The 16291-nt window shown below is 52.9% G+C and overlaps 2 protein-coding genes across 5 annotated transcripts in view; one reads left to right on the forward strand and one right to left on the reverse strand.

Annotated features, from left to right (window-relative positions):
• The window catches only part of LOC117314242 (uncharacterized), a 50516-nt gene that overhangs the window by 31335 nt on the left and 2890 nt on the right, over positions 1–16291 (reverse strand). The window lies entirely within an intron of this gene.
• ITGB7 (integrin subunit beta 7) lies at positions 101–16113 on the forward strand. Of its 4 annotated transcripts, XM_073788589.1 has the most exons (16): positions 2084–2379; positions 4827–4913; positions 6478–6681; positions 8984–9185; positions 9270–9440; positions 10369–10610; positions 11190–11348; positions 11660–11755; positions 11896–11985; positions 13025–13177; positions 13471–13664; positions 14017–14240; positions 14489–14708; positions 14842–15050; positions 15366–15526; positions 15804–16113. In XM_073788589.1, the coding sequence occupies exons 3-16, from the start codon at positions 6481–6483 to the stop codon at positions 15882–15884; spliced, it is 2403 nt and encodes an 800-aa protein (XP_073644690.1). In that variant the 5' UTR covers positions 2084–2379; positions 4827–4913; positions 6478–6480; the 3' UTR covers positions 15885–16113. The 4 variants fall into 4 exon arrangements, with proteins under 4 accessions (XP_033722510.1, XP_073644690.1, XP_033722509.1 ...); XM_033866619.2 differs by lacking the exons at positions 2084–2379; positions 4827–4913 and adding an exon at positions 101–2061; XM_033866618.2 differs by lacking the exon at positions 4827–4913.

The raw sequence follows: 16291 nt of genomic DNA on the forward strand, positions 1-16291 counted from the left end.
GGGTGGATTTTGCAGCTTTCTTAGGGGAACTAAAGAAATAGGATGAAATGTATCTGGTTGGGTGTGGTGGGAAGGTGGCGGAAAGGGAGTCCACAGGGCCCTGTCCTGAGTGTCTGGGCCTCCGTGATCACCAGGTGTTGGAGCTTTGATTGGGCTCTGTGAACCTCTAGTAAGGTCCTGGGCCTCAGAGGTCTTTAGGCTATCCCCACCCCCAGTTCTGTATACATGCACATCTGCCCTTCTCTGGGGAGGAGGTTGATGCAGTTTCAATTGGTTGTCATGAGGGTCCCTGGCCCCAGAAGAAAAGAACCACGGTGTACATCTAAGTTACAGTGTTTCTGCTTTATGCCAGCCCCTCGCCCCATAAGCCGCCTACACTGTGACCCCACTATCACCTTCTGAGTCACTCCTTCTGCCCCCACCCTTCTCCCTGTGACCCTGCTTGCCCTCCACGACCCCACTGTTACCTTCTGTCCTAATACCTCTCCCTGCCCCTGCATGCCTTAACCTCTGCAACACCCCAACCTCAGCCCCATTGACTTTGGCCTCTGCCACTGCGCCCCTGGACTCTTCCCCTGCCCTCTGTGACTCCCCATTAACACCCACCCCCACCCACCTTCTTCCCTGGGACAGTGCCTTGCCTACCTGCGCCTGGCTGTCTTCACCGATGACCCGACCGGTGCATGTGGGAGAGAGAGGTTGAGGATGTGGGAGTGGTGCAGGAGAGGAGAGGGGGGAAAGCAGAAGAAGAAAGTGAAAGAAACTCTAGAGGAAACCACAGGGCCTGTGGGGAAGGAGGGGTCATTGCCATGGCAACCCTGGTTGTGGGGGAAGGGCAAGAGGTCTGAGCCAGTGGCTGGAGCCCACCCAGAGGAGGACGCCCTTCTCCCTAGTTGCTCCTCCTACGACCCATCTGATGTTCACTGAACACCTGCTAGGAGACGGACCCTGCGGCCTCAGTCAGTCCCTTGCCGGTGGAGGAGACAGACCTGTGAACAGACGTCACATCCAGTTCCTTCTCAAAACTCCCTGTGGTCAAGTGTGGGCCTCAGCCTCTTTTCCCTGCAGCCTCGTCCTTGCCTGGCTCCAGCTGCCATGCCCGTGCTCAGCTTTGCGCAGTTCGCCGCCTCCACCCACGTCCCGGGCCCCGGCACCATTTGGCTCCTTGGCCCCCCAACTTCATTCTCCGAGCCTGGCCCTGTGCCTGTCTCTCCGACTTCCCAGCTGCCTGGTCCTTGAATTTTTCAAAGCCTCCCACCCCCATTACTTCTCATCCACCGATTCTCTCTCTTATCGAGCCCTTAGTAAGTGCCATGTTCTCCTCTAAGCAACTGATACGAATAATCTCACTTAATTCTCACAATAATGCTATGAGTTCCACTTGACAGATGAGAAAACAGCCACAGGAAGGGTAAGTAATTTACCTGGGGTCCCACTACCAGTAAGTGACAGAGCTAGGATTTGAACTTGGGCAGTTTGGCTCCAGAGCCCGTGTAGTTAAGCACACACTGTAAGACAGTGGGCACCAGGTTTTCAGAATGAACAATAGTCACTAATTTCCCCCTCCGACAGTACTTATTGCCTCCATATTTCTTCCTTCCTGTCATGTTCCTATATGAGAAAATAGAACATCAATCTGGGAGGCAGGCAGACCTGGATTTAAATCCAGACCATCTAGTTGCTAACTATGTGACCTCGGGCAAAATACTTTGTACTTCTAAGCCTCTATATCTGTAAAATTAGGGGGCTGGAGGGAGGTTAACACCTATGTCATGAGGTTGCTGCTGTGAGAATGAATTGTAACATTATGATACATCCAGTACCTAATGGGTGCTCAACAGATGAGCTTCCTTGCTTCCTTCGTCCAGAACCCTGTATCATCAACTCCCTTGGCCCAATTTCACCCTTATCTGCTCCACCTTCTCCTAGGTCAGTCACCCCCACCAGCCCCAAGTCTCCCCCACCCTGGGGCGTGTCACTTCCTCCTCTGCAGCCTCCCAGATCAGTACACAAAGGCTGCTGCTACCACCGGAGGGAGGAAGGGCTGCTCCGCACGCACCTGTGAGTACCAGGGCAGCAGCTCTCCTGCCTCCTCTCCTACCCGCCCAGGCCCCACCTGGTCCTAACCTCCTGGGAAGAGGGCTCTGACCTGAAGACACCCAGGGTTCAGCTGAGTCTTGAGAAAGGCTCTGAAGACCTCTCTGCATTCCCAAGATCTCCTGTTCCTGTTTCCTCCTCCAGTCTCACAAGCCCTCCCTCCCCCCACCCATCCCTCTTGTGTTGGTTTCCCAAGAGTGGGACTGGAGAGAGAAAAAGGAGGTAGGGCGTGCATGAGTGCTATCATTTGCTTGCCGGCTGTGTGTTACGGATTATGACGAGGTAAGTTTCTCCCAATATTACTCCCCAGCTGCCATCCCTGCTGCCTGATGCCTTGTGCTCAGCTCGGGCCTCCTCCCGGTTGGTACCTTGGCCACAGATCCCACACTCCTGGAAGACTGTGGCTCAGCGGCTCAGTTCTGTCCCCTCCTTGTGACACTGAGTGGGCAGCAGAGGGTTCCTCCTGACTTGGGAGATCTGGATGGGTTGGGGAGATGCTCTCTTTCTCAGCTGCTCAGGGGGCAGTGGGGTATGTATTGGAGTCAGAATTAAGTCCAGGAGAATGGATAACCCCAGAGGGAGAGAAGCGAAGATACAGGAAGGCCAGAAGGAAAGAGAAAGGGGATCAGATAGAGCCCATTGGGGCTGGTGGGGAGAAGGCACAACTTTCCATGAAGATGGTGCCCGGGTTGGAGGGGAGGAAAGCAACAAACAAAGCGGGAGGCCTGGCCTGTGTCAGTCCCTGCTCTGCTGTAGTTCGCTGGGGGACCTTGGGCAAGTCACTCACCACTCTGGGATTCAGGTTTCCATCTGTAAAAAGAGGGGGTTGAAATAGAAGAGTCTGCCATTCTACGGTTAGGATCAGAGTGGGAAAGGAAGTAAAACAAAGAACTGTGAAGAAGTGGAGAAGAGAAAAGTAGCTGCAAGATGGAATCAGATCTCTGACTAGGAAGGGGAGACAGAGAAAGGGAGAGACAGATTAAGAGAAGCAGGTGGCAGGTCACGTATCCTGGGGAGGGGAGAAGGGGGTTGGGGGGGGAGTCCAAGGGCCCCCTTTAGGGGAGATGAGTGACTCCTTTGAACTCTCTGGGACTTTCTTATCCTGGGGGACAGTGTGGCCCGGAGCCCCACCTGTGAGAGATGAGTCAAAACTGGGCTGCAGCATCCCCAGCCTCGCCGACCACAGGCGTGCAGAGCCAACAAGGCTGAGGTTACGCTGAGGCTGAGCCCTGGGCTAGCCTCTCACGGGAGGGTGGAGGCTCTGTTAAATATATATCTACTACGCCTGAGGTCACAGGTGGTGGGGAGCAAGACGGGGGAGGTCAGCAACTTGGCACCACACCCCTTCGCCACAGCCCGTGCAGATCATCTGGTACCAAGTCTGGGCCCAGGCTGAGAAGGATGCAGATGCTTCCCGACAAGGAGTTAGCTGGCCTTTCAAACGCACTGTCGATGGGGACGTGAACGGGCACAGCCCTTCAGGAGCTCATGTCGGTTATGTTGGCACTACTCACCAGCATTACAAATGATACCTATTTATTAACCCTACAAATCCTCTTCCAGGGGTTTATCCTACAACATGCACACGTGAAATGATAAATCCATGAATTTTCACTGCAGCGTTGTTTATAATAGTGAACAATTAGAAACAACGTAAATTCCCATTACAAGAGACTAAATACAACATGACATATCCATGCGATGGAAATCTATATAGCTGTCAAAATGAACAAGGGAGTTCTTTATTTTCTTGGGTTGCAGGAACTCCAAGAAAACTAGTCCCACCAAGTAAGATGCAAAACTGGGTGTAAAGTATTCTAGCATTTGTTGAATTCTATTGTTTGATTCTATCATTTGAAGAGTATATATGTGTTCATGTTAGTCTGTATATACACTAAAAGTCTCTAGAAAGATTATAGGCAACAAAAGATAATAATAAATGATGGTTATTTATTTGAAGTTAAGTGTGGAAACTGGGGTGGATGGGGGATAGGAGTGGGAGATTTCTATCATCTTAACTTTTTGGTTTTTTAAATTGTGGGAAAATACACATCAAATTTATAATTTTAACCATTTTAGGTTACAATTCAGGGGCATTAAGTACATTCACAGTGTTGTGCAACCGTGACCGCTATCTAGTTCCAGAACTTTTTCTTCACTCCAAAAGGAAACTGCCCATTAAGCAGTCACTCCCCATCCGCCCCTCCTCCCCAACCCCTGGCAACCACTAGGCTACTTTCTGTCTCTATGGAGTTGTCTAGGCGGGCTATTTCATATCAATGGAGTTGTACAATATGTGGTTGTTCATGACTGCCTTTGTTCATTTAACATAATGTTTTCAAGGTTCATCAACGCTGTAGCATGTATCAGTCCTTCATTCCTTTTTATGGCCAAATAATATTTCATTGTACGGATATACCACATTTTATTCATCCATTGATCAGGTGATGGGCATTTGGGTTGTTTCTACCTTTTAGCTACTGTGAATGGTACTGCGATGAACAGTATTGCACAAGTTTGTGTTTGTTTAAACACCCGTCTTCAATTCTTTTAGGGATATCCTTAGGGGTGGAATTGTCAAGTGCTAGGGTGATTCTGTGTTTTAACTTCTTGAAGAATCAACAAACTGTCTTCCACAGTTGTACCGTTTTACATTCCCACCAATAACGTATGAAGGCTCCATTTTCTCCACGTCCTCAACACTTATTTTCTATTTTTTTTTATTACAGCCATTCTAGTGGGTGTGAAGTGGTATCTCGTGGTTTTGATTTGCATTCCCCTGATGACTAATCGTTTTGAGCATCTTTTTATCTGTGGTTAGTCACTTGTCTATCTTCTTTAAAGAAACATCGAAGTCCTTTGCACATTTTAAAACTGGGTTGTTTTTCTCTTTGTTGTTGTTAGAGTTCTTTAATATATTCTGAACACTTAACAGATATGTGATTTGAAAATATTTTCTCCCATCCTGTGGCCTGTCTTATCACTCTCTTGATAGCGTCCTTTAATGCATAAAAGTTTTAAATTTTGATGAAGTCCAATTTATCTATTTTTTCCTTCATTGCTTGTGCTTTTGATGTCATAGCTAAGAATCCATTGTCAAGTCCAAAATCATGATGATTTATCCCTATATTTTCTTCTAAGAGTTTCATAGTTTTAAGAACTTATACTTAGGTCTTTGGTCCATTTTCAGTTAATTTTTGTATATGTTGTGAGGTAGGAGTCCAACTTCATTCTCTTACATGTGGATATCCAGTCATCCCAGTACCATTTGTTGAAGACTATTCTTTCTGTATTGAATGGTTTGGCATCTTTGTTGAAAATCAACTGACCATAAGGGATGGATTTATTTCTGAACTCTCAGTTCTATTCCATTGATCTATTTGCCTATCCTTATGCCAACACCACACTGTCTTGATTATTGGGGCTTTGTAGTAAGTTTTCAAAGTGAGAAGTGTGAGTCCTCCGACTTTGTTCTTTTTCAAGATTGTTTTGGCTATTCATGCAATTCCATGTGAATGTTAGAATTTTAGGATTTTCCATTTCTATAAAAACGGCCATTGGGATTTAACTTTTTGACTTTTGAAGCATGGTAATAAATTGCCTATTCAAATTTTTAACCTAGATCCCCTTTGTGCAATGTACAGGAAAGAGAAATTTTTATCAAACCTGGCCTTCCTTCCTCCATTATCCCAGACCTTTAGACAGTTCTTCTTATGGTCTAATCTTTATTCCTCTTGCTACCATGTCAGTTAATTACAGCTGACTTTTCCTGCCTCTTGCACGTACTCCCTCATCTGCTCCAGCTTCATTTCCTCTCATTCCTAATCCCTGACTTTTCCCCCTTATTTAGAGCCCCTGACCCTCTTCCTTTAGAATCCAAGGTTATGAAAGCTAGAAGGGCTGTCAGATTATTTTTTCAACTCCCTTACTTTACGGTTGTGGAAACTAAGGCTCAGAGAGAAAATCTGACTTGACACCAGCCAGTGAGTGACTGAGGCAGGACCAGACTTGGTCTGTTTCCTGTTTGGTTCTCTTTCCACTATGGCTTGGAATCTTGGTGAACAGACCTGCGTGCAGACCTTAGTGCCTCCAGGTCCACTCTCCAGACTCTTAGTTAGGCTATTTTGCCCACTCCGGCCTCATGAAGTCTGCATGCAGGAGGGTTGGGTCTTTTCCAAGGCTCCTACCCTAGCCTGGGATCTGCCCCTTCCTGCCATTTTGAAGAAACTGCTGAATCCACAGGGGGAAGTGAAACTATGGGGACAGATAAAGAGTTGGGGTAGAGTTTTGAGAGGGACGACCACAGGCTAAGTTTAGAGGGCTGAGAGCTTGGGGGCCCTCGCTGAGGACCCACATGTCCCCCTTTATATCCTATTACAGACCATGGTGGCTTTGTCAATGGTCCTTGTTTTCCTGCTGGCCCTGAGCAGAGGTGAAAGTGAACTGGACGTCAAGAGCTCATCCCCACAGGAGACCACCGAATGGGGGGATCCTGGGCTGTCCCTACCAGGGTCCTGCCAGCCAGCTCCCTCCTGTCAAAAGTGCATCCTCTCACACCCGAGCTGTGCATGGTGCAAGCAACTGGTAAAGATGGGCCTGTGGCCTTTGAACCGAGTGTATGTGTGTGTACAGCCTGGATACATGAGTGTGATTGTGTGGGTACGTGTGTGACTTTCTGGGTGCACTCTGTAGTTCTGTGTGTGACTGAGTTTGTGCACATAGGACTCCTGTCTGTGATCGTGTGTGTGTGTGTGTGTGTGCATACACGTGCACTCGAGGTTCCTGCGCATGTATGTTTATGTCTGTATCTATGTATTTGTGTATATGTGGAGAAGACTTGTGACCATAAATTTGGAGGAAGCAAATGTTCCTGCTGGAACTCACGCTTGTGTCTAGGGAGAGGGATCTTTTGTGGGTGTACATGTGAGAACGTGTATTTGTCAGCTTGGGCTGTCATAGCAAAATACCACGGACTAGGGGGCTTAAGCAACAGAAATTTATTTCTCACAGTTCTGGAGGATGTGAAATCCAAGATCAAGGTGGTAGCTGATTCAGTTCCTGGTGATAACTCTCTTTCTGGCTTGCAGATGGGCTGCGGACAAGCTCTCTGGTGTCTCTTCTTATAGGGATCTAATCCCATCATGAGGGTTCTACCCTCATGACCTCATCTAACCCTAATTCCTTCTCAAAGGCCCCATCTCCAAATATCATCATGTTGGGGGTCAGTCCACTGCAGAAAGTATGTGACTGGGTCTCTGGATCTGTGTTGGGGGGGGCATGTTCCTAGGTATGTAGCAGCCTGTGACTGGGAGGGTAGAAAGGAAGGAGCTGGAAGCCTGTGGGCTTTGGGGGAAAGGCTTGAGCTACCTAAGTGACAAGAAGGATGCTGTGGAGAGGGTGTCTCCCTGGCTGGTCAAACAAGACTGTTTTTTTTTTTTTTTTTTTTAATTTTTTGGGAAACTTTAATTAATTAATTTATTTTTGGCCATGCAATGCATGTGGGATCTTAGCTCCCCGACCAGGGATCAAACCAGTGCCACCCCCCTCCATTGGAAGCAGGGAGTCTTGACCACCAGGGAAGTCCCAGGCTGTTCTTTTTTTTTTTTCGGTACGCGGGCCTCTCACTGTTGTGGCCTCTCGCACAGGCTCCGGACGCGCAGGCTCAGCGGCCATGGCTCATGGGCCCAGTCGCTCCGCGGCATGTGGGATCTTCCCGGACCGGGGCACAAACCCGTGTCCCCTGCATCGGCAGGCCAGGCGGACTGTCAACCACCGTGCCACCAAGGAAGCCCCAGGCTGTTCTTTTGTTTATGCCTTAAAGAGACAGGGCTCATGGTGTAGCAGAGCACGAGGGGCGCCTGAACTGGAGGGTGGGGCAGAACTGTCTCTCTCACAGGAAGATGGAGAGTTAGATGAGATAAGAAATGAGGGCACAGTCACTAGGAGGCCGAGCTACAAAACTGAGTGGGTCCAGGGGAAAGGCACATAGTGAATCTGGGAGGCCGGGAAGGGGAAGACTCAGAGTCAGTGGGAGGCAGAGGCCAGAGGTGCCAGGCAGGGACTCTTGGGACACTTGGGTATATGTCTGTCTCCTCCAATCCCCCGACCAGAGGCTGGCACCCGGCTCAGCTGAGAAGCCACTCTAACCATTTCCTTCCCCTGTGGCTTCCCAGCCAGTGCCAGGGGTACCAGACACATTGAGGGGGAGCGGGGGGTTCTCTCCTGTCCCTATCCTTCCCCTTCCCAGGGACTGTGGGTCTTAGTCTGACCCCCTTCCCATTTTGGCCTGAGCATTCAGGGGAGGTTGGACTGGGAGGTCAGGCTCCTCCTTTTTTAATGGCAGTGAGGTCCCTGAGATCTCAACAGGAAGTCTGTGGCACTGGGGGAGTGGAGAGGTAGGGTGTCTGGGGAAAGGGGGCATCCAGATAAGGGTAGGAAAAGGAGCGGTGCTGTAGGAAGTGGGGTCTGACAAGGAAGAAAGGACGGCGTTCAAGGGTAGCTGTGGGGGCTTCCCTGGTGGCGCAGTGGTTGAGAGTCCGCCTGCCGATGCAGGGGACATGGGTTCGTGCCTCGGTCCGGGAAGATCCCACATGCCGCGGAGCGGCTAGGCCCGTGAGCCATGGACGCTGAGCCTGTGCGTCCGGAGCCTGTTGCTCCGCAACGGGAGAGGCCACAACAGTGAGAGGCCCGCGTACCGCAAAAAACAAACAAACAAAAAAAAGGGTAGCTGTGGAAGGGAGGGGAGGGAATCGGGGGGGGGGGGGGGCCCAGAGAGTTGCCTGACAGGGGAGGGCTTGGAAGTGGCCGGGATGCCAGGGTGGTTCTGGGAGCAGGGCTGAGGGGTCCAGGGGACTAGGGTCCCGACGCGCTTCCCCTTGCGGCGCAGAACTTCACGGCGTCCGGGGAGGCGGAGGTGCGGCGCTGTGCCCTTCGAGAGGAGCTGCTGGCCCGGGGCTGCCCCCCGGAGGAGCTGGAGGAGCCCCGCGGCCGGCAGGAGGTGCTGCAGGACGAGCCGCTCAGCCAGGGCACCCGCGGCGAGGGGGCCACCCAGCTGGCACCACAGCGGGTCCGGGTCACGCTGCGGCCAGGTGAGTTAGGGGGTGGTGGGCCGCCGGGCCCAGGGCTGGGATTCCACCGCGCCCCACCGACCTCCCCACTACCTCCACCCCCAGGAGAGCCCCAGCAGCTCCGGGTCCGCTTCCTTCGAGCCGAGGGATACCCTGTGGACCTGTACTACCTTATGGACCTGAGCTACTCCATGAAGGACGACCTGGAGCGCGTGCGCCAGCTTGGGCACGCGCTGCTGGTGAGGTTGCAGGAAGTCACCCACTCCGTGCGCATTGGTGAGCCCAGCGGAGCCCTGCCCCGCACCTGCCGGCCCTCTGCCTCTAACCAACCGCCACCCTAGCTTCTGCCAATGTCTAGGGCACACAAGGGCCCCACCTGCTCTCTCCCGTTTTTTTGTTTTTTTCAAGAAAGTAAGGCAAGGGTTTACTTAAGTGAAAGTATGCTCTCAAGGGAAGAGCAGGGAGACTCAGGTGAGTAGCTGCCCTGAGTTTTTTTTGCCAGCCGGTTATGTGGGGCATAGAAATGAAGGGGCAGAATATTCACTGTGCCCTCTCCCGGTTTTTAATGGACCTGGCCAGGCCACGGGTTCCTGACATCTCTCCCCAAAGACATCTATCTTCTAGGTCAGAGCTAGAGGGGGTTTGAGAGACTGTCCAATAGGACCCCTCATTTTACTGGAAGGGTAACTGAGGCCTTCAGTTTGGAGAGACTGTGTTCAGACAGCTCCCAGGGTCAGACAGTGCCCTAGACGCACCCACCTGGACACTGCCCTGGTGCCACTTCTCAGGCCCGTGTCTCCTGGACAAGGTCTAAATGCCATTATCCCTGCTGTACATTCTGCATTCTGCACTCATCCCTCTCCTGTTCTAGATCCCCTCCTTCATCTTATGCTGCTGCTACACCGCACACGCGTCCATTCTTCCCCAGCTTTAACCAACCCCCTGCCTGCCCACTGCTGTGCCCTCATCTCTATCCTCCACTTCCCTGAACATGTGCTCTCACCCCTTTGCCACTGCTGGGTCCTGGGTCCCGGCCCTCTAGGAGCACCCTCTCCCATCACCTCCGCTATGACTGTCCCCCCCACCCCCCACTTCCCAGGGACTCCCCTCCTGAGTCCTCAGCAGTGCCCCCCCCCCCCCCCCGTCCTGCATCCTGTTGCTGTCCAGTGACTTCTGCCACTGTCTTCATGACTCCTCCTCCCAGGCTTTGGTTCCTTCGTGGACAAAATGGTGCTGCCCTTCGTGAGCACAGTGCCCTCCAAGCTTCGCCACCCCTGCCCCACCCGACTGGAGCGCTGCCAGCCGCCCTTTAGCTTTCACCATGTGCTACCCCTCACCCGGGATGCTAAGGCCTTCGAACGGGAGGTGGGACGCCAGAGCGTGTCCGGCAACCTGGACTCGCCTGAAGGTGGCTTTGATGCCATTCTGCAGGCTGCCCTCTGCCAGGTGAGGGGGCGGGGAAGGGCCCTGAGTCTGAAGGGCTGCTTGGGGCCAAGATGGCCACCAATGGTTATGCAGTTCACAATTCTAGGGGGTGGTCTTTGTATTATAGTCTCTGTAGTTTGCATATCTATTTTGACAATTTGCTGGTGGATTGGAGTAAAATGTCTTGAGGAAGAGGCATGTTTTCCTTTTTTTTTTTTTGACGTGGACTGTTTTTAAAGTCTTTTTTGAATTTGTTACAATATTGCTTCTGCTTTATGTTTTGGTTTTTTTGGCCACGAGGCATGTGGGATCTTAGCTCCCCAACCAGGGATGGAACCTGCACCCCCCTGCACTGGAAGGCAAAGTCTTAACCACTGGAGCGCCAGGGAAGTCCCGAGGCGTGTTTTTCTAATTCACAAGACGGCCTCCACTAGCAGCAACCCTGTTTGAAGGGCTGGGGAGAAGCAGGGAGCTGGAGACAGGGGGCTGGACAAACTGACCAGAACAAGGCTGGCCAAATCCTTGCTCCTAGAGCAGGCGGGGGTGGCTCAAGGGCCATCCATGCCCAAGTGCACAGCCTACCCCCCAACCCCACTCCAGGAGCAGATTGGCTGGAGAAATGTGTCCCGGCTACTGGTGTTCACTTCAGATGACACATTCCACACAGCTGGGGATGGCAAGTTAGGTGGCATTTTCATGCCCAGCGACGGGCACTGCCACTTGGACAGCAATGGCCTCTACAGTCGCAGCCCAGAGTTTGTGAGTTGCCACCCTCACCTGCCCCGCTCCAGCAGAGCCACACCTCCTCTCCTCCCAGGAACCCACCCTCCAACCTCACTGTCCTTACGGGTGATGACCACCCTGCCATCTTCCCCAGAAGTTCCTCCTCTCCACGTCCCCCCACTGCTCAGACAAACCCAAGTCACTCCACTCCCTGGCCCTTCCCTCCTCCTTGCCAAGCCTCCAGGGCTCTTCTAGCTGGTGGAACCCTGGATTTCCTGGGTTGAGGGTACCTTGCGTGTTGTGAGGGGGACTTGGGGTGCTCACCTTGTCCTGACTCCCTGCTCCAGGACTACCCCTCCGTGGGTCAGGTAGCCCAGGCCCTCTCTGCGGCAAACATCCAGCCCATCTTTGCTGTCACCGGTGCCACACTGCCTGTCTACCAGGTGAGAGTTGTCTGAATGCCAAACCCTCCCACTCCCAGCCTTTCTCACTTCCCTCACAGGCCCATTCTCCTTCCAGACCCCCAGAAGCTTATTTCCCTAGAGCTGTGACCCACCATTTCCCTCAACTCCTCACGCTGCAGGAGCTGAGTAAGCTGATTCCCAAGTCCGCAGTGGGGGAGCTGAGTGAGGACTCCAGCAATGTGGTACAGCTCATCATGGATGCTTATAATGTGAGGGGCCAGCGTGGGGGCAGGGGGAGGGGGAGGGTGGGCACTGGGGAAAGATGGAAAGGGACCCTTAGGTGGGGTGGCGGAACTAAAAGGGGATGGTCACTTTTTGTGTAACACTCCACAGCTCCTACCTACAGTCTGCATGTGGCTGTCATTAATAGCTCATTCACTCAGTCAGTCTTGCATTCATAAACCTTAAGTGCCTGATTTGTGCAGAGCATGGAGCCCTGCTCTGGGCAAGGAAGGGAATTAACATTGATTGAGCTTTTATTTCATGCCAAGCACTGTCCCGAGTACACACACTGTTTGCTGTCTTATTTATCCCACTAAAACCCCTGCTTGGAAACTAGTGTTCCAATTTTATCGATGGGGATACAGACACAGGGAGGCTAAGTGACTTGCCCAAGGTCACAGAGATAACAGATGGAACGGCTGGCACTTGTCCCCCAGTCAGTCTGTACATAAAGAATGTGACATCTGGAGACTGCCTTCACTAAGCTTATAAATAATTCGGAGATACTCTTCACAGGAACCATAGAATTTTACAGGTAGAAGGAACCATAAAAATTGGTTTCTTGGGTTTAGGTCTTATCTCTGCAACTAGACTGTAGCCTTCTTGATAAGACGGACCATGTTCCAAACCCATGGCAAGAAAATCTGAGACAATATCAAATTTCCCAGGACAAACTCAATTGAAAGAATCTGCCCTTTAGACCTTGTATGCACACCGGTTATGTGTCCTGATCTGGGGTTTGAAAAACACAGCCACTGCATGTTTACAGTGCTGGCCAGCCCGGCCCCCAGCAGGCCTTCGCTGCAGCTGCACTGAAATGCTGCGTTAGAAGCCTCTGGATTCTGTGTTCTCACTCAAGGTTATCACGGGTCCTTCCTGCAGAAACTCCTCCTGACTGGGCAGAATGGAAGGAGTGCCCAGGTGGGCTGAGGGCAGGCTTCTGGCAGGATTTGGAACAGCTGGAGAGGGCATGAGGTGGGGTTGGAATCCTGCCTTCACATGGATACTCTCTCTCCCTTTCCACAGAGCCTATCATCCACTGTGACCCTTGAACATGAACGCTCTCTACTCCCTCCTGGGGTCCACATCTCTTACGATTCTCAGTGTGGGGGTCCTGAGAAGAGACAGGATGAGGCTGGTGACAGGGGCCAATGCAACCACGTCCGAATCAACCAGACAGTGAGAAGGAAGGGCGTGGGGGTGGGAGTGGGAAATTGAGCAGGCAGGGAGAGATGGAGGACAGGCCCAGGAAGCAAAGCAAAAAGCATGGGGTGGCCTTCCACCCATCCTTTCTGAGGCGCTTTAACGAGCAGCCTGCTCAGGAGTGTTTCTAGGAGGTGGGTGTTAGCACGACCCTATCCCTTCATTTACTAGGAAGTAGGGCTCTGGATGACCAGTGTGTTTGGTGTGTGCCCGTGCACATACAGGAGTGCACGTGATCTTAGTTTGATTTCCGCCTGCCCTGTCCCCAGGTGAATTTTTTGGTTACTCTCCAAGCTACCCACTGCCTCCCAGAGCCCCATCTGCTGAGGTTCCGAGCCCGCGGCTTCTCAGAGGAGCTGACTGTGGAGTTGCATACACTGTGTGACTGTAACTGCAGTGACACCCAGCTCCAGGCTCCTCACTGCAGTGACGGCAAGGGGCACCTACAATGCGGGGTGTGCAGGTGAGGGCCCCCTGCTTCCCTTCACCTATATGGCTCCCCTGTATTCCTCCTCCCTTGCCTTCCCTCCTCCCACTGGCATCTCTAGACATCTTTTTCTTAGACATCCCAAGACTCCACCCTGATTTTCACCTCCTGAAGCTTCTCAGAAATGCCAAACCCTCCCCTCCACCAGAACCACCCCCCCGACCCCCTCTATACTCCTTGGTGCTCCATTATATTCTGGCCTCCTGTCAGCCGCTGGCGGCTCTCCAACTATCTTGAGATCTTGGGTTTAGAGGATTCTGGGAAAGGCAGGTCAAGGCATGGTCAAAATCTATGACTCCCCTTTCCCTCCCCTGCCTTCCCCTCCCAGCTGTGTCCCTGGCCACCTGGGTCGACTCTGTGAGTGCTCTGAGGCTGAGCTGTCCTCCTTGGATCTGGAATCTGGGTGCCGAGCCCCCAATGGCACAGGGCCCCTGTGCAGTGGGAGGGGACGGTGCCAGTGTGGACGCTGCACCTGCAGTGGACAGAGCTCTGGACGTCTGTGCGAATGTGATGATGCCAGCTGTGAGCGACATGAGGGAATCCTCTGTGGAGGTACCTGGAGACTTTGGGGAGAAGGACGGGGTCAGAGTGGCTTCCCCAAGGGTGTTCAGGCTGTGGGAACTTCTCTGCACTAAGGGGAGGAATCAAAGATTCTGGTGTAGGGGTTGGAGGGTACCCGGCACGCTTGAGAGGGAACTGGATGCACAGGAACAGGTCAGCTCTAGGCAGCCTGTGGCGGCACGTGATGTCCAATGCCTGTGGGGAGTATGACTGTCACCCTGCGCGTGGCTCTGCCTCAGGCTTTGGCCGCTGCCAATGTGGAGTGTGTCACTGTCACGCCAATCGCACGGGCAGAGCATGCGAATGCAGTGGGGACACAGACAACTGTGTCAGTCCCGAGGGAGGGCTGTGCAACGGGCATGGATACTGCAACTGCAACCGCTGCCAGTGCTTGGATGGCTATTACGGTGCCCTATGTGATCAGTGCTCAGGCTGCAAGACGCCATGCGAGAGACACAGGTGAGCCCTCAGGCCTTGCGCCTTGGGAACAGGGGCACAGGGCTCCTTGAGCCCCTCCCACCCACCTGCTCTTTCTGCATGTGGTTTGGGTGACATCTGTCCAGCTGGTAACTTACTGGCACCCGCTGGACAGGGACTGCGCGGAGTGTGGCGCCTTTGGGACTGGTCCTCTGGCCGTGAATTGCAGCCTGGCGTGTGCCCATGCCAACGTGACTCTGGCTTTGGCCCCTATCCTGGATGATGGCTGGTGCAAAGAGAGGACCCACGACAACCAGCTCTTCTTCTTCCTGGCAGAGGATGAAGCCGGAGGCAGGGTCATGCTGAGAGTGAGACCCCCAGAAAGTAAGTGGGCAGGGATGCTGTGGACATGCCAGATGGGGCCCTGGAAGTTTAATGGGTAGGGCCTCAGAACTCTGGAGGTAAAGACAATGGGAAGTCAGGCTGGGGGTTGAAGCGGAGCTAATGAATCCAGGCAGAAGTGCAGGTGCTGGACCAAACGGACAAGGCTAAGGCCCTGAGCACTGGGATAACCTTGGACCCTGTGGAGGTTCCCTTTGTTTTCAATGACAGGCAGGTCTGGGGAGGCTGGATGAGGCTGGACACGCTGTGGGTAACTGGTGATCAATTCCTAGGCCCTCTCTTGTTTCTTTCCCATAGAGGGGTCAGACCACACCCAAATCATCGTGCTGGGCTGTGTGGGGGGCATCGTGGTCGTGGGACTGGGACTGGTCCTGGCTTATCGGCTCTCAGTGGAAATCTACGACCGCCGAGAATACAGCCGTTTTGAAAAGGAGCAGCAGCAGCTCCACTGGAAGCAGGTGAGGCTGCCCGCTACCCCACTGGGTGGGGTTTTCCTTGCTTCCCCTGGTTAGGTGGGCTTTGCTTTCTGCCTCACCGTCGCACCCTCCACCCTGACTCGTTCTACTTAGCCGCCCCGCTGCTGGCCTACCCCCCTCTGTGGGCTTACTCTGGTTCCTCTGCTAATTCCCATCAGCTCCTGGGGTCCTCCTGCCCAAGTTCTAGGCTGGCCTCTTAGTACTAGATAAAATCGGAGTCCTGGGACTTTTCCTCATCACTTCCGACTTCTTTCCCCAGGAAAACAATCCTCTCTACAAGAGCGCCATCACGACTACTGTCAACCCCCGCTTTCAAGAGGCAGAAGGCGCCCCTCTCTGAAGTGGGGAGGGACACTCACTGCAGGGCTCTTCTCTGGCGTGGAGGGAATTGGGGCATGGGGTCTCGCAGTCAGCAGCTTGGTAGGGGGCTAATCCACTGCTGAGTGGTCACCCATACTTCATTCTTAGGGTGACACCCGAGAGGGGACTACCTTCTGTGGCAACCTTGCTTCCCTACCTCAGAAGTGGGGGCTACCCCCCACGTATACAATAAAGAGTCTTACCTCAGAGCACACGTGTCAGTTTGCTTTACCCCAAGGCCAGAGCAGGCTGTAGAGCCTGGGCCTCAGGAAGGCTCTTGTGCATTCCTCCTCCTGCCACCTGAGGGCAAGGAGAGGTTCTCAAACTTAAAGTGCAGAGCAGACTGCACGATATGGGTTGCCTGGGGAGAAGCAGCAGTGGGCTGGG

This window comes from Tursiops truncatus, chromosome 11 (genome assembly GCF_011762595.2).
Source record: "Tursiops truncatus isolate mTurTru1 chromosome 11, mTurTru1.mat.Y, whole genome shotgun sequence".
Lineage (NCBI taxonomy): Eukaryota > Metazoa > Chordata > Mammalia > Artiodactyla > Delphinidae > Tursiops > Tursiops truncatus.